Source organism: Protopterus annectens, chromosome 5.part0 (genome assembly GCF_019279795.1).
Source record: "Protopterus annectens isolate FY-2018-M chromosome 5.part0, PAN1.0, whole genome shotgun sequence".
NCBI lineage: Eukaryota > Metazoa > Chordata > Ceratodontiformes > Protopteridae > Protopterus > Protopterus annectens.
The window spans coordinates 1,181,658,904-1,181,684,371 of NC_056735.1; the positions used below are offsets into that span (position 1 = coordinate 1,181,658,904).

At 37.9% G+C, this 25,468-nt stretch overlaps 1 protein-coding gene across 1 annotated transcript in view; it reads left to right on the forward strand.

Moving 5' to 3' along the window:
* The window catches only part of LOC122801587 (allantoinase, mitochondrial-like), a 371,450-nt gene that overhangs the window by 46,320 nt on the left and 299,662 nt on the right, over positions 1-25,468 (forward strand). The window contains exon 2 of the mRNA XM_044071048.1: positions 17,415-17,585. Coding sequence (XP_043926983.1) covers positions 17,439-17,585 — 147 coding nt within the window. The 5' untranslated portion in view covers positions 17,415-17,438. The remainder of the gene's footprint in view (positions 1-17,414; positions 17,586-25,468) is intronic.

The following is a 25,468-nucleotide window of genomic DNA, read 5'->3' on the forward strand; positions in this document are numbered from 1 at the left end:
TAGGTAGGCTGTTGTGCAGGGTGTGTTTGAATGGCTTTGAGACACTGCTAATGGAGGGGTGGAGGTTTGATTTGTGGGGTAATAAAGGTTTATGTAGTGGAGATGTTCATAAAATGTAAGTAGATAAGATATAGAAAGAATAGGTATGAGGGAAGATAGAAGTAGGATCTTCAGGTGTGGAGAGGTTGATATGAATGACATTGTGGCAGAGTTATATATAGGGTAGAGAAAAAGGGTAAGTTAGGTGGTTTACTAAGATGAGACTTGAAAATGTTGGTTCTAGCACTTTAAGGACTGGGATCTATGATTGGTTGTTAGTATAGAGGTGTGGATAGGGTGTATAAATTTAGGAGTACTTGGAGCACGTGGGAAACGAGGGTAGGGTAGGGGAGCAGAGTGAGCTTACATGGCGAACGGAGCGAAATAGAGCCAGTGAAGGAAGAGGACTCCAAGAACAATCAGTGAAGAGCTGACTGCTGAGGTAAGGTAAGGTGGAGATGGGTATGGAGGTGAGTGAGTTATAGTGAAAATAGAGGAGTGAGCAGGACTGGGATAACAACAAGTAAAAGAAAATCAAGGTGCCTGATAACGATATTTCAAAACAGTGGGATAGACGTGCAAGGCAAATACTAGGAGAAGGCTGCCATCTAGTGGACAAGGATAAAATGCAACAGTAGCTTTACAAGAGTGTTGTCAGGTCTAGGAGTAAAGGAGGGTAAACAGGAGTTAGCTACAGAGACTACAAGCATTTAGTATGTTAAGGTTTAGGAGAAGAGAGGATTAGATTATGGCTGCTGGCTGTCCTGGCTAGGGAGCAGACTTCAGTAACATGGAAATATATTATTCAAGTATATCTTTTTGTATGACTATTAACAAGCCTGATTAACCGATAGCGAAACATGTTTGCTATGTCGCTCACTCCGTTTTTTATTCAATTAAGTAGTAGTTTGATGTTGCATAGTGTCAAATATTCTTATTGTATTTTATTTGGATATTTTGCTGTGGAATCCCTTGGACTTTACCCTGATGTTTTTATGTATTTAGTCCTTGTAAATCTCTGTAAAATCAAGTCCTGCATATCCAACAGAATTTAAATATTTAAACTGAAATAATAAAAAAAATTGTTACTATAGAAATGAAAATATGTGATGCTGTAAAATCTGAACATGCTTCATAGACAGTGAGACTGATTTGCAACATAGACCATGGAAAGCAATACTTTCAAATAATAGGCAGAATGTGGAATTGTGAAAAATCTTGACAGAAGATACTTTTAAAGCTGGTAGTCAGTTTAGCACTGAATAGATAGTGGCATGCACATCTTAAAATTATTTTGTTTTCTGTATTTCAGAATTAAGTAAAAGTTGCCGAAATGTTATTACAAAATAAAAAAAGCAATTATTTATCAAATATTTGCATTAAAGGAGTAAATTCTCCTGAAATTTTGGGTTATGTGCTTGTGAAAAGCTAGAAATGGTAGAGAAAATTTATTCTGTGAAAACAAGCACCACTTGTATTTAAAAATCAAGCACACTGTCACAAAGATATTTTAGATTGTGTAAAATTATAGTAATGATGTTGGTTTAAGTTCTCAGAGTCTTTTGGGTTTCTAATACAATGATGGGAATGGCCCCATTCCTATGTCAAAGTATGCTTAATGTTCATGAAATTAGTATTGTTTCACTCTTTGATGTTAGCCAAAAGTACTTTTTGCAGCATCAGCAATTTGACAGGACTGACTCCTTCTGCAAATCATATGGAATTACATATATTGGTAGCATATCTAAATATTCTTAATACACATGTATTAGGAAACTGAAATGAGGGTATTAGTCTCTGTCTCAGTCACTGATATATGCACTCCCTGATTCTAATCTAGTCACAAACTAACACAAACTAATCAATGACATTTTTTTAATGTCACAAACATTACTGCCTTGACACTATAATGCCAAATGCTGCTTTCTAGAGTCATTGTAAAATGTCGTGTCTTGTTACACTATTATCATAGAGTGGAAAGCAAAATGTTACGGCTCCACTTGACAGAATCTGTTTCCCATCCCTATATGCATTAACTGAGACTACAGAATTATTTGGCATTACTAAACTAAAGACAAGAAATTAGGAAGCAAAACTGAAACTAATATATAAATATAAGTTTAACAAAGAAAATAGCAGCACTAAAATAGCAGTAAAGTCTGTACCACACGGAGGAGAAGCCATGAAAAAGAGGCTGCCACAAAATGGTTACGACAGTAAGATACTGCAGTCTTTTGTGATCCACTCTGAAACCCCAGTTTGTGTTCTCCTTTCAAAATATACTAATATTAAACATGTTCAATTACTAGCTGGTAATAATTGAAAGTTTAGGTTGACAATATTTTGTGTTCTAAAATCTGGTTTATAGTCTATTTTTGTCAGAATCGACTACCTAAAAGGTAGCTTATGAATTATATAAACCTGCAAGGAATTTTATCTTAGTGTATAATTTGTTGCTTTGGTTATAAAATGTTTTTCTTCAAAATACAGAAACTTGTGTTCAAAAGAGCTCCCAGTTTTGGTTTCCCTGTATTATATTTAGTTAGGGTAGTAGCAGTCACTTCCAGATTGTGAGCAAACACTGGCTGATTTATTTCCCTGAATGCATAAACATAAACTGCACACTGCAATAACAGAACTACTATACTGATTACATCATGAATTGCAACACTCAGTAAACTATATTGTCTGTATGGTGGTGCACTTAGTTTACATGCCAGCTAAATTCCTTGATATAATAGAAAAAAGGTTTCAGGATTTCCTGAGTTCAAAAAATACTCCATGTTTTTTTTTACCAATCTGTAGCAACTGCAAAGGTGATTGTCTTGCTCCTACAATCAGCTACTGGTATGGTTGCCCATCATCCTAATTTTAAAAAGGCAGTCCCAATTTTAAGCCTTCAGTCTCATCTCTCACAGGGAATGTATGTGGGATATTAAACATACCAATTTACCAATAAGAAATTTAACCTAAAATTTTTGTGCTGCCTAATGTACTGAAATAATGAAAGACTGCCTTTTAATGAGCCTGCAATATTTTCAAATACTCTAAAAGAGTGTTATACCATATACTAGACTTAAAAAGAAACATGCTCTCCTTCCATTCTGTGAAAAGTATCTTGTGGTCCATATTCCTTTGCAGGTCTGTTGGCACAGCAAAGAATTGCAATGTTAAATATTATACATTTACTACATGGTTTTAGACATGCTATTATTGAAAATATTTTTATTACCCGCTTTGAAATTGTGACAATTGGCTGGACTTGTATTTCTTTTACAGTTATGTTATTACATATCTGTTTTTTTTTTTATTTATGCTGTTCAGCTGCACACAGCACAGCTTTCTGTTAGTGAGCTAAGAACATACATTAGGATTGTTACAGCACCTAATCTACAGCTGTGCCCAATAATGCACATATGCAAGCAATAATGCCTGACAGGGTGTGTGCTAATGTGCAATTAACACCTGCCCAGGGGTGTTACGAGACCCAATGCCACAGATGGAGGGCCTCTACACCTCTGGAAGGGCATTAATTACACATTGACACACACCCTGGAGGGCACTATTGCGCTAAGACAATGGGCTCACTGTAAAATGGCTGTGTTTTGCTTGCTTATTTATTAGTTTAAGTATTATATTATTTTTTTTATATATTGTTAATGTAAAATAGTTCCTCTGCTTACTGTTTCAAACTTGCTGTAGTATATGTTAATGGTGTTGGAGGAAGCATTTTACATCAAATATGTATAAAAAATAATATAGTGCTTAATAAAATAAGCAAGTAACATAATAACACAACAGTTATGCATACAGCCCATTCTGTCTCCCATACACTGTCTCTTCTGCTTTCACTCGCATACATATACACACACACAGACACACAGTCTCCTCTGCTTCCATACATGCATTCTCACACATCACTCTCGCTTTCTGTCTCACTCTCTCCATCCATCACACATACACACACACTCACACACACACACACACACACACACACACACACACACACACACGAGCACACACACACACACACGCACACAGACGTATACACACACACACAGTCTCTCTGCTTTCATGCACCCATTCACACACACATGCAGACAAAAGCACATACACACACACACACACACACACACACACACACACACGCACACACGATTGCACTCTCTCTGTCTCTTACTTTCATACATGCATATACTCTAACACACACACACACACACACACACACACACACACACACACACACACACACACACGCACACAGGATTGCACTCTCTCTGTCTTACTTTAATACATGCATATACTCTCACACACATACACACACACACACACACACACACACACACACACACACACACGCACACACACACACACACACATGCTACATTTTCTTTTCTTTCTCTTTTTATTTTACACTTGCTAAACTGCAAAAGCACTGCTTAGTGAGTATAACATAACGGCTCGCTCACTATCACTGACATGCAGGCATACACTCACACACAGACATACCTTTTTGTCTTTTTTTATATTTTACACTCACTAAACAGCAAAAATGCTGCTTAGTGAGTGTAAAATAATGGCGGGCATGGATTTGTTTTCCACCTGGCATTACTTGTACATTAATACCCTGCTGGAGAATGCCCCTTCTCCAGTCAGGGTATTGATGTACAGTTTGCCCATTGTCTAAAACAACATAAATCACCCCAGCACTACAGTATTAATACAACCAGCCATGTTGTTAACACAGCCTTTAGATGCTGTGCTGATTCTAGCCCACTGCTATTTTGAATGGTGCTGCTACTTAAAAAAATTCTGTGCTCTGCAGACTTGTAAAAGTGGGAACCAGGAATCATATGTTTGCATTGTGTAATGGGAAGAAACACAACACTGTTCTGTGATAATCAATATTCTGTGATCCTTGATTGTAAGGAGGGAAGGTGTGAAAAGTAAAACTATTTGGCACACTGTGTAATCAGAATGCCACATAGAACTGGTCTCAAATACTTAATATGTTCAGGCCTAAAACATGTAGAGGTTGTATTAAAAGCACTGAAATAATGGCTGTACCTTAATGTTTCTTGTGTTTCTTGTGTCTGTGAGTGTTTTGTGCAACAGCCGGTAAAAGTAGTACTGCTATGTGCAATACATATTTACTCACAACAGGATGGGAAACAGATTTTACCAGAAGTAAATATGACATTTTACTTTGCATTTTATAATGATGAAGAAAATACATAATTTTAATATGATTGCTGAATTCAACATCTGATGCTGTAGAGTTAAATGAAAATATATGACATATATTGTTAAGAAGGAAGAAAAATGTAGCAGCTTTGTTTTTTAGGTTTACATTGCATGACACACCTTTTTTATTAATATTCATGAAAAATATATTGCATTTGTATTGAACTCCCAGTGCATAGTAAAGAAATGGCAGGCACATATAAATAAGTACTTATTAATATGCATAAGGAGATCCTTTGAATACATACTTATGAATGCATACTTATCTTTGCCAGGAAATCTGTTTGAAGTTGTAATTTGTATATTGCCACTAGCGATGGTCCAGCTGAAGGACTGCATTGTGCTAAACATGCATATAAGCCAACACAATTTCCTGATGTCCTTCAGTATGTGAATTTTGTGTGTGTGTGTGTGTGTGTGTGTGTGTGTGTGTGTGTGTGTGTGTTTTATCAGTATTAGTGTAGCCAGATGTAGCAGAATGATTCCCTGTTTTCTTGTCTGATGCATTATCAGAAGTATTCTTTGATTCTGACTTAGCATGCTCTGGTTTGAAACAGAATCATTACCATCCTTTTGCCTTCGCATATTTTATAAAATGTTTTGACAAAGCTGCTTATTAATGAGAATAATGGGTGCCTAGGTTTGAACATCAAGGTTGCAATCTACTGATCTTCTAAAAGCTTGTGTGATTCTTGTTATGGGCAAAGATAAGTGTACAGAAACAATAAAAATGAATCCACCACATTGGCTGAACAATAAAAGAAAGGAGGAAACACCGGTATTAGCGAACACCACAATTTATCATCGCTTTCATCTTCAAGAGAATTCCTCAGAATGAATTAACAGCACAATTACAACACATTATATATCAACCCCTTGAATAAATCAATAACTCAATTAAATGAACAATTAAAAAACAATTATGTTATTTAAAAACACATAAAGACAAAAATCTACAAAAATATATTGTAAAAATCATTTTTAAATTTTTAACCTTTTATTTTTAAGAAATACTTTACATTAATGGAATCATTCATACCAGGCTGCTTATCAGCCCCTAACCTTAACTGCCACATATTTTTTTTTTGTTCGACACTATCTTTAAAAGAACCACACCTAATATTTTCAGCTACATGTTCCAAAACAGAAAACAATATTTTTTTTATATCCCAGGCATTTCAATGAATGTTTAAATAGTGCATTATTACTATTTTTTGTTTTAAATCAGTAATAATGCTCTTTGATTCTTGTACTCAAACTTCTTGTTGACATACCTATATAAAACTCATTACAAAAAGAACAAACAGCAACATATACTATTCCCCAAGTATTACAGTTATAAACCCCATCAGTGGAAATTGTCTGATTTAAATGTGGTAGCTCAACATAGGGTCCTTCCAAAATAAACCTACAAGAACTACAAAAAACACATTTATACATTCCTTTATTACGTCATCCAGTAGTAATACTACCTTTAATAAAAGAATCAAACTGCAAGCATTTTTTTAAATAGTAAGTATTGTTATATATAAATTTAGGTCTATCCCCAAAGACTTTAATCAACTCCGAATTCCCTTTTAAAATATTCCAGTTCCTACTTATAATGGAACTAATATTATTTCTATCTATAGACATGGCTAAAATGCAAGAAATACCATAACTTTTCTTAATAATGTTAAGGTCATTGTCTATTTCATCAAGAGGAGTTTGGTCTTTGGAGGTAAACCCATACAGTAAAATAGGTGGAAAATCAGAGAATTTTTGTCCTCTGATTTCTTCGGCTAATGTATCTAATAATTCAAAATGATAACCTCTCACGGGGCAACCCCTGAATAAATGCAATTTCCTGTTCAAAATCAGTATCGTGTGATGTCATATGAGACACATGTATGAATTGTCCCTTAGGAATATTATTTTCATAAAAACAGGGTGATTCCTTGAATAATGTAAATATCCATTAACAAGGTTTCTTTTCTATAAACACTACTATTAAATTTAAGGTCTTGGTTACCCCAAGCAATGGTAATGTCTAAAAAATTAACTGATAATCCAACACTTCCTAAGGTGAATTTCAAAAATTCAAATGACTTATTAATACTGTCACAAAAAGCTGTAACGTGATCTATACCACCCTCTAAAATAAAAAAAACAGGTTGTCCACAAATCTAACATGGTAAAAGGTGGCAAATGCTTTGTTAGAGATTTTCAGCAGGGTAGGTTTCTCAAAAGAAATACTAACTGACAGAGGTGCCAACTTCATGTCAGATGCCAGAAGCTCAAAAGGTCGGCAAATTTCTTCCGCAGTTTACAGAGGGGGATAATTTTGATAGTTTCATTCATATGTTTGAGAGGGTATGTAAACAGTATGATATTGACCAAAGGCTCTGGGTACGGTTCCTGACCCCCTTACTCTGTGGTAAAGCTGTAACTGTGCTGTCTAAATTATCTGATTGTGAATTTTTTGAGTATACTGCTGTTAAGAATTGTTTGCAAGAATTTGTTAAGCCTTTTAAGCTTATAGGAAAAAGTTTTGTGAGCATAGACTCAAGGCAGATAAAAGTGTGTGTGAATATGTTGCTGAACTAAGCATTTATTTTCATAGGTGGGTGAGTGGATGTCAGGTCACCACCTTTGAAGGGCTGGCAGACTTCTTGGTGAGGGAAAAAGCCCTTAAGCACTTTGCCTGAGGACATGAGGATCTGGTTAGCTGCTAGACAATGTGCTACTTCAGATGAGTTGGGGAAGAAGGGAGACCTATACCAAGCAAGCAGGGCATCCCTGCACAGGAAAGGGACCCCCAGTGCTGCACATGGGTCTAAGGGAACCCATGGTGGGCAGCCTAGACTGCCCCAACAGAATCTGCCAGTAGCAGGGGAAGCCACTAGTCCAGGTACATGTCCAGGACCTAGGGTTAAATGTTTGAATGCAACCAGTGGGGTCATGTGACATATAGATGTCCACGGAGGAAAGGTGGGGAACAAAAGGTGAGGGAGCCACTAAGTGGGAATGGCAAAATGCCAACAATAGGTTGTCTTGAGACACCAAGGTTGCCAAACTACCATACTGCAGATGTCCTGATAGGGAAGGATTTTGATGAGGCAGTACCATGTGTTATTGCAGTTACACACAGTCAGGCTTGGAGACAAGCATGTGGGTCTGGTAGCCTGGGGAGACCCAGTCAGACCGCACACTTCCAGCCAGGACTGGTGAGGTGATTACTTCAGGGAGGGAGCTACCCTGTAGCAGTGAGACTGAAGGTGAGCCACAGCTGCTTGTGGGTACTGATGTCCACTTGGACAGAGTGACTGCAAGAGCAGAGATGAGTAGTAGTACCCAGGCTGACAGTGAGGCACCACTGTCAGAGGATGCCAGACTTCCTGTGGACGGGGAGCTGGGAAGAGTTACAAAGAAGAAGCTGAGGCAGGCTCAGCTCTCACACCCTACATTATAAGGCCTGAGGCAGGTAGCTAGTGAGGCTCCTGATTCTCAAGGGAAGGGGGAATCTTTATACGGATATTGTAGGGCCTCTGAGTACCCCAAGTTCCACAGGGAAAAAGTATATCCTAGTGGTAGTAGATTAAGCTACAAAATACCCTGAGGCAGTGGCTTTGTCCTCCATTAAGGCAGAAAAGTTGGCAAGCTGGGAAAACCTCTTTTTGAGTAATCAGAGATGACTTAACTTGACAAGGACATCTGAAGGTGTTGTTTTTCCCTTGGGCTATGTGCTTGAAAAATGTGGTCAGTAGTAACAGCATCAAGAATATACAGAGTAACTGGAACATTCTTCTTGATAATAATGTGTAAACAAAGACAGAGGCTACCTCCCAAATTTTTGTTTTCCAGAAACATTTTTAACACAATGTTAAAGAATTCTAACTTTTAAGGTAAAGTCACTGTCACTCAAATGCCAGAGGTACATATCCTTATGACACTTAATTCAAGCTTCAGATTCATTGAAAGAGGATCTGCACTTAATTAATCTCATTTAGAAAAGACGCCTGGCACTATGGGCACTTCATATATAATAGTATTGGTGTAGTGTATGCAAGAATGTGCCAAGAAATGCTAGTTGTACTATTTTGGAAAAGCAATCAGAAAATTGGCACAAAAATGCAAGAAAACTTGCTCAGCAGACATTGACCACATTGGCAAGGGTACAAACTATGGTCTCAATGGCATACCTTTATCGATTTATATGAAGTTAGCGCTAGGATATGTGGAGAAATTTAGTAGATTATGTAATAAAATATTTGTTGAGGGTGGAATCAAGCTGTAATATCTTTAATTCTGAAAGCAAATAAAGACCAATTATCCTTGACTTCTGTGACACCTGTGCACATTGGGAGGATAACAAGTACACACACAGTAAAGTACATTTTCACTTAAGAGCACACAGAGATCACAGTCAGTCTGGGGCTGATTTTTCCCTTTCTTTCCAGATCCCCAATAAGAATCCCCACTGGCACAGCTATATGGTTCAGATCTCAGCCTAGTGGTCAAGCCAAAACTTCCATCACCCTCTCTGTCCAACCAGTGCTTTGTGTCCCTGCCCAAGTAGCTGACACACACACACTTTAAAATTTGATTTAGATACAGACACCCAGAAACTCCTGGGGAAGGCTGGCACAGGTTCTCCAGCTATGCCCCCTTTCTGCTCAGACTATAAGGTAGTACTGACTGCCACCAACCACTAATATCAGCTATTATAAGGCCCTTCCCAAAAGGGTGACCAATTTCACTGTGTAATGTTATGTTATCCAAACAGTAAGTGTGACTGAGCAACAAGACTATTGGAGTGGCTTGGACAGTATCAACAAATATATGCAAGTACTCTCTAAGACCTTAAATTATCTCTACATAAACAGCCACAGCTGAAAGGTTTAAAAATATGTAATTTTAAATAATAAAAACACAAGACAATACTCATCAATTCAACACAGTGCTAATCAAGAGTTCAGAAATCACAGGAAACTTTTAAAACAATATTGTAGGATAGTCTGACATAAATATAGAAAACAGCTAGGCTAATCTGGCTATATTTCTATCTAACTCTAAGAGAAATCACTGTTCTAAGTACTACTTATATACAGAGCAAGCAAGTGCTGGTGAGTTATTGTCAGATCCAGATCAAGATACAAAATACTCAGTCTTTGTCTCTGAGAAAGTCTTAAATTGATGATACCCAGTACTGCTGAGTTATTTCACATTACATCATTTTTATCACTTCTCCTTTAGTTCCCAGGCTAACAGAAACTCAAATTTTACATTTCTTTGTAAGCTGCACCTGGCCAGGAAGCCACAGCAATAAAAACACTTTTACATGTAAAATCTAGAAATTATTTCTGTCTTAAAACAACAGAAAGAATTTGCTGGTCCAGACATCCTGTCTCCGAGCTTGAGATCAAACACAGTTGTAATTCTTTACTTAACAGCTTTTTTCCAGCAGGGTGCACTGTGGTTACATTTTTGAAGTTCAGCATATAACACAGTTTTCTTACATTTAGTTTTCTTACATTTGTAAAAACAAGCCTGTGGATTGTATTAATATTTACAATGACTTAGAATTATCTACAAAATTCTATCTAGCTAGGCTGGCAGCCTTCACAGCTTCTTATAGACTTAGGTCAGCCTTAAGTCATGACTACAAAGTTTTCATGTCAATCATGGCCACTAGATTTTTGCAATACTTGCCTTCCCTATTACACTACAAACAGGATTTGTTCCTGGCCACACAACCTTTGATAATTACTGAAGACATTTATGTTAATTGAAGATGCAAATCGAACACAAACTCAATCATTAATAGCTAGTTTTGATGCTTTAAAATTGTTTGATTGAGTCAGCTGAAATATATTGTTAGTACCAATTAGCATGACTTTTACACTAACCCTTATAGAATTCATAAAAAGAATGTATGCTGAGGCCAATGCTAATGTAAAGGTGTGAGGTAGCCTTTCTGACACATTCCTGCTGTTAAGGGGTACTCAGCATGGACTCCCCCATGCTCCAGCTTCTTTTTTTTCTTAAATTTAGAGCCTCTTGTAGTAAGGATTAGGCAGATGGATATAGAAGGCTATTCACTGGGACCTCAAGATGTCTTTATATGCAGATGATTTGCTGCTATCTCTCCTCACCACAGAGGAACTTGCAGCAAGCCGTGGAGATACTAGAAGGGTTTGGTGCTTTTCGTAATACAAGAATGAATAACGAGAAGACAAAAACATTGGAAATTAATTATTCTCCCTCTCAAGAAATGAAGCACTGATACCCATTTTGGAAACTACATCATCAAGTATTGTAAGTTCAAGTCAATCAAAAGCATTATTAGTCAGACTAAAGCATGTAACAGAACATGTGTTACCTATATATTACACAAAGAATATAAGCAATAGTTTGGTTTGTGTTACCATAAATAATACATCAGGCACAGGGTCTATCACAGTCAGTTGGGAGACAGTTTTTAAGGAGAGTTAATAGTCAGATACTACATTTTATATGGAAGGGGATAAAACATATAGTTTCAGCAAAAATACTTTATTTACCCCCAAATAAGGGAGAGGGTTATCATTCCCAAACTTTGAGCTCTGTGTAAGGGCAATAGATGTTAAATATTTCTATGTATTGTTTACAAGGTCTTATACAGCAACCTGGAAATCTGTGGCCTTACAAGTTCTAGTGTTTCCAGAAAGTTGTTTACAAGCATAGCAGACACAGACTTTGGACAGAAGAACAATTTGACTGGGCTGCTGTCAGGCTTTATTGCATCCATTTCCAGATTTCTGGGGTATAATGAAGCAGAGGAGTGGAAGTCTGAATTAGCCCTAAATCATTTTCCCCAAAGCTGGCTTTTCTCACAACATGGGATCATCAATATTTGAAAATATAGAAAAGTCACAGATTACACCACTGGGAACAGTTAATAATGAAGGGGAATCTTATTGCTTGGTAGGAATTTTCCCAGAAGTCTGGAGACAGGAACAGTGGGATTAAAGTATATAATAAAGCAGTAAAGTATATAATAAGCTAATCAAATAACCACAGAATTCTTATGCAAAAACAAAGCAGATACTCTACCTACCCTTCATTGATTTACTGGATTCTAAAAATTGGACTAGGGAGTGCTTGTTAAAAGCACATATTAGTACCCCTCACAAATTCACAGTTAGTAAGTATCAAGATTAGGCTGCCAGAATCCAATGTGTAGCTTTAACACAATTATCCCTAGAAAGAGATTTGGGCTTGTATCATACTCCTGCCTAGCTTTGCAACAAGGCCAAGGAGATATAGATTTTTAGATGATAATGTCTATATATATATTTTTATACCCCAGTGAATTTGCATAGGCTTTTTCCTGATGACCCAAGGAATTGCTGGAGATGCTGAGACCAAGCAGTAACTTGGCTGCATATATTTTGGAGCTGCGTAAAGTTACACTTGCTTAAGACACACCTCAAGCAAGTTTAATCAGGATCTTCAGGAAAAGGATAGGGATCACACCGCAGCAGTTTTACTGGCTGTTGACACAAATGTCTGACTTTCTGAAATAGAATAGGCTGTTCCAAGTCTCATGGTTCCTCTAGAGAAAAACTGGATGACAAGAAAATGGAAACAATAAGCAATTGCTACTATAGGGTATTTAATAGATTTGTTGAAAAAGATCAGATGTCTTGAAATGGTGCATTTAAAGCAAAGTCATAGTAACTGGATACCAAAACAATGGTGTATACTCGCTCAGCTATTGGCAGAGAAAAATGGAGTTGAGAGCCTAAGGGGTCGCAGTGAAGCAGTGCAATCTCGCTGAGCATGCATAGCATAGACGCAACCATTACAGAAGGGAGGCACTTTACACTTCAATGGCAATTAAAAGTTAATTGAAATGTATGGTCAACTGCACTCAACTGACACTCATTCTTTTATTTATTTGTTTTAAGTTAATTTTGCGCCTCTACTATATATTGTTTTCTTAGTAACCAGTTGGAAAAGTGATATGAACAGAAATCGGTTAGCTGATTGTCAAAATGATTGTTCTCTGAATTGTGGAGCTATTGTTCAATTAATGTTTATTTATTTGAAAAAAAAATACATGAATACTTTGTGCACAATTAAAAATAAAGACAAAAACAGTGGTTGACAGTTTGGTATTAGATCTAAGATGGGAAGACTGGAACAATGAACTAGAAATAAATAATTTTCAAATGCAGCTAAAATTAAAAGCCGACTGCCCCACAAATGTTAATTTTCATTTAAAACTGAAGCAGACATTGAAAGCCAGACCTTTGGTATAACCCGTCATATATAACCTTTCCTTACTATGTTTTTATGTTTTTAATATTTTAACTTTGTCCTATTTACATATTTTGTTCATACTCTAAACCTTACAGAATACACTTTTAGGGATACTCTTAATGCCACTGATTTCAGCAAAAAGTAGTAAACTTCCTTTGGTTAGGTTTTTATGCATTTATAGCAATTTGTTCTTATAATGCCTTCTGCCTTTGTTTAACTACTTCATTCATAGTTTGATGTCACAAAATACATTTTTATGTCTGAGTTGTGTGCATACATTTAGAAGAAAGTGGTAAAATCTGGAATATTCAGTTATTACAATATTTACATTAGTTTCTTCATCGCTGAAGGTCTGTGTGATTTTTGTAAAAACGTATGTAAATTAAGTGATTTTGTTGTTTTGATAACAACTTGTCAGATTTTATCACAAAACCAAGAAACGTGGCACAACATGTTCCTCTTCCATTTACCCGGTATGTTATTTTATAGCTTGCAGCATTTTATACATTACTGCTACCACTGCCTATTTTTGTTTCTGGTAATTCCAAAAAACTGCAACATATTCTATAATTGGCTGAATATGTGTACTATTTTTTAATGATTCTGGACTGTTCTGATATTTCTGTTAGTATTAAGTGAGGTATCTAAATACCTTATGCATCAGTCTCTTATCATTTGAGTATATAACTATAATTAAAGTTCACGGTATCCTAAAGAAAGCACAAGAGACTACATGTATTATGTTGAAGAACAGACTGAGGTAAGAGTACTGTAAGTGCACAGCGTATAACTCCCCTACAGTACCACTGCATCTCTAGTGGAGGTAACAGTGCTTACCACATTGTGGTCATCTGCCTTTTTGGTATCCCACAGGTGCTCACTGAAGTTTACTTCTTAAAAGAAGATACCGGTAACAGAGTATCTGACTTACCCCACAAATCATTGCCTGATGTACTTAATTGGGTTGCAATTCATTTTAGCTGTTTGGGCTTATCCGGTATACATTCATATAGGATCATGTTAAATGTTGATGCTGTACAAAGTCTTAGACCTTCTCCTATGGCAGTAGTTACTTGTTTAAAGAATGCTGCTACCAAGTGTAAGAAGCAGAGCCTTCCCTTTTGTAATATTATGGATCTTAATTTAGGCAAGAGGTCTTCATTTCTTTTTCTAACATGTACATGATGCCCCATTCCATTAATGTACATAGTACGAAGTTTAAATTGATGGGTTGGTAATTATCTAGATCTATAGTTCACCCTCTGGTTGTGAATACTATTACATTTCTCCTCTGCATGAAATCAAGCTATTGAAGGCAAGATGAAGCAAAAATTATGCAATGTACCTGATGAAGACTGCAGCATGGAGAGGGGCCCAAACTGTGCAATTTACAGGATTAACACTATAACATGAAGACAGACACAAAAACTGATTGGATTTCAAAGGACAGCTTCTTTACTGCTGACCAAGCATGCACTGATGTGGGCAATTTCCTTGTTCAGTGATTAAGAGCTCTGCTTCACAGATTTAGGGTGTAGGGTTCATTTCTGATCTGTACTCAGAATCTACATGCAGTTTGTATGTTATTTCTGTGTCTGTGCTGGTTGTCTTTAAATAGTCCAGTTGCCTCACAATGCATGAGTTGATTGGCTGCTTAAAAGTGTCTACATATACATTGCGTTTTTTTCTTATCCCTGTGGCTGAAATGTTCCATAATAACCAAATCAGTTACCTTGTCAACAAAGAATCAATTAATCTAAAATATCGCTAGTGCCATGTTGATGAGATAATACATCTGCTTCATTTTATTCTACCACATGTTATTTAGGAGTTTCTTTCTGTGGACCTGGTGATAAAATCTACAGAGATTTTTATTAAGTGGATTCTAGACTTACTCTGAAATAAACATTTAAGCAACTAGGTAAACTGTGTTAAGTGATTGAGTGCGGCTTAATTCACAAACTGTGTCCATTTACCTGTAACATTCCTAAACATCAACAGTAGTAGTTTGGGATTTGTGTAACTTTAATATGACATACCCTGAGTCTTTATTCATCTTGACAGTGGTATTCAGAGACACATAAAGGGTTTAATCCTGAAACTGCAGTCTTATGTTGCTTAGAGTGTTAATTGCTGCTGTTTTAGAATATGAAATGCTACTAATTGTAAAAGACTAATCATGGCATTATATTACAAGCAAAGAAGGTTCATAGGTTAGTATTAGACTAACTGCTCTTGTGGGCCATTTTAAGCTGAGCCACTTACCCCATGTCAGAATCAAACCCTGTACCTTGCATCTATAAGGTAAACACCTTAACCATTATGGCAGAAGAATTCAATCTAAGTAAAATGTTTGTAAGGCAAGTCTCAGTGTCAGATTCATGGTGCAGGGAGCGTGAGCCTACACTTTATCCAGGATGGCTGCGTTTGATAATAAACCTAGTTAACGGTGGAGCTGGTGGGAGGGAAGGATCCAACGGCTAATACCAGCCTTCCTTAGTCAGGTGAGGTAGGCTTTTGTTACAAACAGGCATCCTCTTGAGGAGACTGTAGGGTGATACCATTGCTATGTGCATTGCTTAGTCACATAATTAGTGGGGTTGGAACAAACTAACTCATTCACACTTGCCCTGAAATATATCTCTGTATCTACAGATATATGTCTATCTCTCTCTCTCTCTCTCTCTCTCTCTCTCTCTCTCTCTCTCTCTATATATATATATATGTGTGTGTGTGTGTGTGTGTGTGTGTGTGTGTGTGTGTGTGTGTGTGTGTGTGTGTGTGACTTGTATAACATGTCACTGTGTGCTCCATCCCCACAAAGGACTGTGGAAAGAGTAAAATAATAGCAAAAAGGGCATCCAGACCACCAAGAATGATGGCTTACCTCTGCTGAACTCTTGACCTAATTATTAATGTAGCTATGGTCAGCCAGTGGTAGACTGAGCAGGTCAAAAGGTTGAGGAAGGGGTTTGATAGTTTGGACAGGGATGGCAAAAAAAGCTATGCATGAGAGTTACATTTTTTGTGATACTGGATAACAAGACGAGTTTCATTTTATTATTGCAGTCAAAGTGCAGAGAATTGCTTGGCAAAGTGAGTGACCCACTCTTTGGGTCTGAGAGCAGTACCTCATTGCAAGTTCTCCAAAATGACAGCATCAACAGCAGCAGAGATCCTGGGCATTCTGGGATTAATTATGTGTCTCACACTGCATCAGGAGGAAACCATACATAGTTATTCTACGTGTAAAAGATGGCTGTGAAAACATTACGTCCATCTTCAGATTTTAGCAGGAATGAGAGCATGTCCCATATTGTGAGCTTGTACCTAGTCAGACCTACCAATTAACAGTCTGATTAAATATTTCCTAATGAGATTGCAGCCATTGCTACTGAATGCTTTGAAAAAAGGCAGTTTATTACTGAAAATCAGTTTACCTGTATCAGAAAGATCAATAAACCTGAATTACATTAAAGTCATTTAATGAGATGTGATCCTCTGTTTCCACTGTAAGTGCCTACAGGCCCAAGGCATTTAAGGCTACTGTGTCTCATGCCCTGGAATGTCACTGGAGCAGCATCTCTCCTGGGATTTTACAGACAGGATGAGGATTATTGTAATAAACATGAAATGTAACCGGAGCTGATTAGGTAAAAATAAAAATAATTCATGTAAACTCTCATAACCTTTAAGTTTTCCATTTTATGGTGTGAAAGGTAAGAAACAGACAGTGCATACCTTATACGGTATGAGTTTTCTTCTGATTTAAAATTTTACTGTATCTCTTAAACACACGGTACCTGATTTTATTCTGTCTGTGGGTGTTTGCTTTTCTCTAACAGAAATTAAGAACAGCTTCATTGGAGATGGAAGTCGAATCAGAAGTCAGCGTCATCCGGAGTACCAGAGTGGTTGTGAATGATATAATTTGCCCAGCTGATGTTGTGATTCAGAATGGCAAAATTGCAGAAATCAGTCCTATAAAACTGAGATTAAGAAATATCAAAGAAAAGGTAATTTTTTTTTGTTTTCAATTAACAGTTTGTCTGCCTGCTCTTGTTAAAGCTCATGTTAAAGAATATTATTGCTGTGAAATATTTCTTATGCTAGAAACTAAACCATGAGTGTTCATCACCTTAAAAATAAATATTCCAAATGTTACTGTTAAATTTCCCTGCATTTTCCATTTCAAACACCTCCCATATCAATAAATAGCCAGCTATATGTTAATATCAGCCTTCTTATATATGCGCCATACTCCTTGTATTCCAGAATCTTCATTTAAAGCACCCCATTTTCTGAATTTTCAGCTGTTTCCTTGCATTCCAGAATTTTCATCTAAAGCACCATGTTCCCTGAATTTTCAGCAGTTTTTCCGTCGTTATTGCTGGAATGTTCCCTTGTAATTATTACCTGCCACTGATTTAACAGATTAAACTACTGCCATCGAGGTATATTTATTTTATTTATCCATTTGTTAATCAGGTAACTGAACTGATCCCTTCAGACTTTTTTGGCTAAACCAAAGTGAAGATGACAAAGAGTGTACACATATACAAACAGTATAATCTTGTATGTTACCCAGCATGTCTATGATGGGGTAGGATTGAAAGGAAACTGAAGTACCCAGAACAACATGCAGCTATTGTATAAAAGGAACCAATGACCAGATGAGTACTGCAGATCCTGAAGCTGTGCTACCCCAACACTAAATGCAAATATTTTGCCCAAGATGTAGCCTAGTATACACACTGTGCAGCAGTAATAATGGACGGATAAATGAGAATTATTTTGATGGTAGAGTATTTTATCTATGCAGGCTTCCATTTGCTAGCTGGTTGTAAGTTTCTTCCAGTTTGGTTAAGAGACTTGCTTGGATATGTGTAAAAATAGGAGAAGCATAGGTATGGAGGGGAGGTGGTAGATAAGAATTTTTTGTGTCTATACAGTAGATGGATTGTTGGATATGATGGTCAAATTTCAGTTGCTAGAATTTATGCAGAGGAGTCAGCATAAATAATGGTGTTGTCTAGGGAAGCGAGACTGAAAGAAGCTTTAAGGTGGGATGTAGATTTTCTAAGGAAAAGAAGAAGTTTAGTTTTCTTCGGGTTAAGGATGAGTTTGTTATCAATTAGCCAGTGTTCAATGATATTAAAGAAAGTCTGTGTGAAGAAGTGGAGGTCAGTGGGGTTATTGGAGAGGGTGGTAAAGGTAGAATCATCAGCATATTGGATTAGTGATGGATTAGTGGTGGAGTGAAGATTGTTAGTAAAAATATTAAAGAGAAGGGGGCCTAGGATGGATCCTTGGGGAATGCCTGTTTGGTTAGGTAAGAAGGGTGAGTAGGAAGCCTGCCACCTAACAGATTGTTTGTTGTCAAAATAGCTAGTGAACCAAAGAATGATGGAAGTGGAGAGGTTTAGTCCATTTAGTTGAGAGAGGAGTTTAGAGTGGGAGACAGTGTCAAAAGCTTTGGAGAGGTCAAGGAAGAAACATGATTCCAGTTTATTGTTATTTCTTGCTTCTGCTGCAGTCTTGGTGAAAGATAGAAGGGCTGCAGATGTGCTGTGGTGAGCTCTAAGTCCATGCTGTAAGAGGGTAAGGAGGTTTTCCTGAAGTAGATAGGTAAGCAGTTGTCTATGAATGCATTTCTTGAGAATTTTCAAAAGTGGGGATAGGATGGCTGTTGGTAGGTGATTGGAAAGGTCGGTAGAGTTACCGCCTTTGTGAAATGGAATTGTATAGAAGGATTTCCAGATTTCAGGGACTGAGGATTCTTTGATAGAATGGTTGATAAGGATTGAGATGGGATATGCTATAGAACTGGCTGCAAGTTTGAGAAATTGGGGAGGTAGGTTGTCAAAAGAGGGTGAGCATGGTTTAAGTTTCAGCAAAAGGGATTTGATATAGGCAGTGGAAACAGGCTTCAGGGGAAGGCTGACTGGAGGCAGGTACTGGAGGGGATTGGGGGGTTGTTTTTGGTTCTTATCTGGGGGAGTTAGTTTTCTAATAGAGTCTATGAAGTAGTTGTTTAGAAGAGTGGTTGTTTCAAGAGGTGTATTGTTAGGGAAGGGGTTGGGGTAGAAGATTTCCCTGGATGGAGTATATTGTTCATAGCATGCCATATTCTGGGGGTATCGAAAACTGGGTGGATTGGGCTTCTTGACAGAATTTTATCTTGTCCTAAATAGTAATTATTTTGGTGATGTTTCTTAGTTCTTTATGTTTAAGGAGGATAGAAGATTTTGACTTAGACCCTTGTTTCCAGGTTCTGTCTCTAAGTTTCATAGTAGAAAGGGTATCTTTAGAGAGCCAGGGAGTGGGATTTGATTTGATCCCAATTTTCTAATGGGGACTAGGAAATGTAGTATGTTTAGGAAAATATTGTTGAATTAGGGCGGCCGCCGTAGTGCAGTGGTTAGCATTGGCACCTCACAGCAAGAGGTTCTCTGGTTCGATCCTCAGCTGGGGTGCTTTCTGTGTGGAGTCTGCATGTCCTCCCTGTGGTTGTGTGGGTTTCCTCCAGGTGATCCAGTTTCCTCCCACATCCCAAAGACATGCTGTAGGTGGATTGGACACTCTAAATTGGCCCTAGGCATGAGTGCATGTGTGTGTGTGCCTTCTGTGGAAGGTTGGGTTCCGGGCTGGCAAGTCAACACCGTAAAACTCCACTGCCAATCATGACAGGTGATCTGCTGTGGCAACCCCTAACCGGGAAAAGCCGAAAGAAGAAGAAGAAGGAAAATATTGTTGAATTCAAGAACAGAATCATTTAGAGGAAGGTTATACAGGTGAGACCAATTGACCTGGGAAAGTTGGTTGTTGAAAGTATCTGCATTGAAGTTGGACAGGTTGCGGCAATTTCTATAGAGGTGGGTTTTAGGGGGTTGAGAAGGTAGTCTTAGTACTGAAAATGGAAGGTGATCACTTAATGAGTCTGGTGAAGTAGTGGGGTTGTGGTATTGATTAGGTTGGGAAGTTAAGTTCCAATCTAGTGTGGAGCTGGAGTTTTTGTTTATGCAGGTAGAAGAAGAAATAATTTGATTGAAGCCAAAAAGGTTAATACTAAAGCTAGAGGACTTGGGGGAGAGCTTATTCTAATCAATATTGACATTGCCTAGTGTGATTGTCTCATATGATATATATGTTGGGAGATACAGAATAAAATATACTCAAGAATTGGAATATTGTTGTCAGGGGGTATGTAGACAGATACTATGGCCATTTATTGTGTGGGTTAAGGTGACAGTTAAGAAAGATACGTTCTGCTGTGGAGAAGTCAGGGAGGGGAAAGGAGAGGTAGGAGAGGTTAAGCTGTTCTGAATACAGGATGGCGACACCTCCCCCTTTTTTAGAAAGTCTATCTTGCCAGAAAATGTTATAGCCAGGAGGTAGAATTTCAGAGTTTGTGATATGTGGTTTTACCCAGATTTCTGTGAGAGTTAAGATGTGGGCAGAGTGGTGGGCAACTCAAGCATGAAATTCTGTTATTTTGTTTGTAAAACGTTGTAGATTTATAGAGTAGAGTGACAGGTATTTGGCTGGAAAGGTGGGGAGTTGGTGCCTTATGGGTGTGGCTGAGATGGTAGAGTTGGTGGAAGGGGCCAGACTAGGATTGGGGTGGATATCCCCATCTAGTAAAAGTGAAATAGGAAGTAAAGTAGGTTTAGTGAAAAAAGAAAAGTAGCTAGTGGGTTTGAGCCTATGTTTGGTGGAGGAGAGAGACAGGATGAAATGTTTTAGTTTGTGAAACTGAAGGTAGGAAGTATTAAAGAGGGAGGGGGAGGTAGGGAACTTCAGGGTTGTATAGCAGGATGATGTAATGTGTATAAGAGTGGGACATGTTGGTGGATGTAGTAGTTTACTGTGATAAGATGATAATGTAGAGAGAAGGAGCAGGATGGGGTTTAAGAAGAGGTAGATTAGCATGCTGTTTCTTTGTGTGAGTGTATTATAGAGATGAGGGGAGTGGATTTTTTGATTGTAGGGAAGATTTTATTAAGAAAGTATATGGAGGTACAGTAGATATGAGGAGGGAGAAAGAGTGTTAGTGATAAGAGAGTAAAAGGGAGTGCAATGGGTAAGAGGAGGGAGGAAAATAAAGTTAGTGAGAAGAAAGTATAGAAGAGTAAGTGATCATAATAAGGGTGGTGATGGAGAAAATCGATTTGTTCTAAGGTGCTAGAAGGAAAAATAGGTGGGGTGTGATATAAAGAGGTTTAGATCAGGTTGGGGAGGAGTTTGAGTATCTGATGCAGGGAAATGTGATTATTGGATAATTGGAGAGTGGAGGAGGGTCCTTACAACAGAGTTATAGTATAAATTTAGAGAATTCAGGGGTGTGTGGGAATGAGGGTAGAGTAGAGGAGTGGGGTGAGCCCGAGCAAGCAAGGGTGAACAGAGTGGGTTAGCATGATTCTCAGTGTGCTATTTTGTGAGAAAAACTATCTCCCATGCTATGTAAAATGACTGGAGAGGAGCCAGTGAGCAGGTAATATGCAGAGAAATAGCCAGGGCAAATAAAGCTTATTTACAAGAACCCCGATTGTAGATCAGCGAGTATATGTTAAAAGATTAATAGTGGTTTAAAGTTATAAGGTTATAAGAGACAGTGCATGAAATTGATGTGAGAAAAGCCAGTTAGTAAAAATGGCAAGGGACCCAGAATAGGTAAAAGCAAAGAGAAGAGACATCTCAGAAATGTACTAATGGGGGCCTGAATGGGTTTGATAGGTAGGGGAAATGGGCGAGTAGTGTGGTCTCTTAAAGTGTAAAATAGAAACTGAGCAGTTAAAACACTTTATAAAGCTAATTTATAACACACTTTGTTTCAAAAAAAGATGGATAGAGTTCCTTTTAAGAATAGGTGGAGAGTTGATCTTGTGGGATGCAGATTCTGTGTAGAAGACTTACAGCTAGGAAAATAACTTTGGAAGAAATGTAGAGCAAGCTGCCTCGGAGAACACACAACGCAGGATAGTGTTGTTTAAAAATTATTTAAAAATATATAACAATGTATAGAAAAAAACATTAGCATAATGTAAATATAATTATTATATCTAACACATTTAATGAATGACATCATACCACTATATTCGTATACCTTTATAAAGTTACAGACTGTCTAACTTCATAAATGTATGACACAAATGACACTATGCTAGGAAGTGCTATCCAAACTGGCTGAAGATAGGTATCAGTTCTGACATGTTTATCTGTGACTGTGAAAGTTGTGGAAATGAATAATAATCTGTCTATATAATGATGTAGCCTTTGCCCATCTGCCATTCTATAACTATCCTTTTGTTAACAATAGCAGGTATATAGGAATCAAACTGCACAAATCATACCCAGACAACCTGAATAACTGTATTGCTTATACTCTGAATATTACCCAAACTGATCTATGAATGCACTGTATATCTTAACATGCAATAGCCATTCTTACCTCTCCAGAGTGACACACCTGAATGCTGCTGTCAGATAGGTAGTACAGTGATGTACCCACTCAAGACAACTACAATTATAGAAAGAAATGAAATCATATGCATCCCTACACTTAGAAAGTCATTCCATTCTCCTCTGATACAAAAGACTATTCTCCTGTATGGCCTCCAGAGCTGTAAAATAAAACAATGCCATTCTGTAATACACCTACAGCACTTGTGGAAAAGCAATGTATGTGCAGAATGGACAGATAGTAAAAATACAGCCCGGGTGCTATTACTATAACCTTTTCTTCCCACTGGCTAAGAAGATCAAGATGGCACCTCTGCATGTCACCTAAGTAGTACCTGTACTGCTGACTAGATTGGTTTATGCTAGTGACAGCAGATACCGCTCTGGAAAGACTGGCCCAGGCAAGCACATTATATCTTTATATGAGTTGCAGACAGACCTTCTTGGTAGTACTTCTGCTGCAGATATAGCCAGATCTTAGACTTCCTGCTGTACTGTGGGGAGCCCTGGCACAATCAGTACCCTTACAAGATATGGCTATTCACAGGGTCTCATGTCACATAATTATGGCAAGCCTCTTGTGATCATGTTCATTGAGCCTTTCTGCATATATCATGCAACGAAGGGCATCTTATCAGTGCAACCTCTGGTAAGTGTCCATAATATAGTGCAAAAATGTTGAAATGTTGGAGTATCAAGTTGGTGTAAAAGTGTGGAATATTACATTAAATGTCTGTACTATGTGTGTCATGCCTAACAATTAGAACAGATTAGAGCCTCTATTGGCTACAAAAGTCATATATGATGCAAAATGTCCCTGCTGGAGTCATTGACCCACCCATGCATGTATAGAGCTTCACAGGTGCTCATGGTAGTATATGAAATCGAAATTTTAGTGTGACTAGGCCCATACTCATAACACATCTATCCATCCATCCATCCATCCCCTTTTTGGCATTGTTGCACTTGGAGTTGGGGTGTCACTTCAATGGTGAAAATCATCTAGAGTCAAGGTTCACACCACCAGGTGGCTACCCCTGCCACAATAGTTCTTCCACACCACACACTCACATGCTCACTCATACCTATGATCAATTTAGAGTGTCCAATCCACCTACTGCATGTCTTTAGAATGTGGGAAGAAACCAGAACACCTGGAGGAAACCCATGCAAACACAAAGAGAACATGCAGACTCCACACAGAAAAGCAATTCAACAAGAGTCAGAGATAGTGCCCAATTAGCACAAGTATTATGCTCAGAACATCAAAATTACATGATATAAGGCCTTCATCGCACTATGGAAGTTTACTAACTGGCAAACTCCCAAACTGCAGTCACAGGTGCAGAAACTTTGCTCATCAAGAGCTATATTTCTTCTTTGTGAGGTAAGTTTAAACCTACTAACATTGGATTTAGCTGTTCTGCCTGCATCAAGAACTGTTTTATGAAACTACTTAGGCAGTTTGTTGTGTTAGCTTTGTTGTAACATTTATAAGCTGCACCTGTATTCAAGGGTAGTCATGTCAGGTGTGTCAATCATAAGGTGGGTTTCCTGAGCAAAAAAGCTGCAAATGAATGAGCACTTCAACAAGTTCCACAGCATAAATTGTTTAAGTTATATTGTGAATGTGAAACTTAGTACAAATACAATTCTACAGTTGTCGGGTATATATGCTGCTGTTGTATTTCAAGGTTGTGACAGGTAGCTGTAATGGTTTCAATAAAAGTATGCCCCATTTAGGTTAGCTCCTCATGGTGTCCTGCAGAGTGCTACAAGCAGCAGAGACACAAAAGAGAGACTTTCAACAGATTTAAGTATTTTTCTCTGATATTTTTCTTGCGACTGCATTTTCTCACCAAAAAGCGAGTTTCTACGTGTTCTAAAGCTTTAAAAAGCATTATTTTTGTATTTTTCCTGTTCTGCACTTCCTAAAGTCGTTTTAAGTCGTTTTTGTGTTGTTTAACTGTTGTAGGCTACACACTCAAGTGCACTAGCCTGTTTAAAGCATTTACAGTGTTTTCTGTTAAGTTACTGCTGTTTCTGTTGTAAAAAAAAAAAAAAAAAAAAAATATCCTTGTTTCCCACCTTTTTCTGAACTAGAGTAGTCCAGACTTCAGGTTTTGCTGAATCCTGGGCTGTGGTATAAGTTCCTGTGTTGCCCATATCCTTATTTGGATAGGAGGAAGCTTCTCTGTTCACCAGTGAGAGTGGGGAGCTTTGAGCAGCCTATCTGTCCCTGGAGGAGTGGTCTCAGCCCAGCAACTAGTAGTCTGTTGGCCGTTTTGGGTTAATTCCTATCTCTTTCAAGCTCCCTGCCTTAAAACCCGCATTTGCACAGTTTTGGGTGATCTTGCGCATTGCGCAACCGCATTTGCACAGTTTTGGGTGATCTTGCGCATTGCGCAAAGTCGCGGAGCACCGTTTAAGCAGTTAA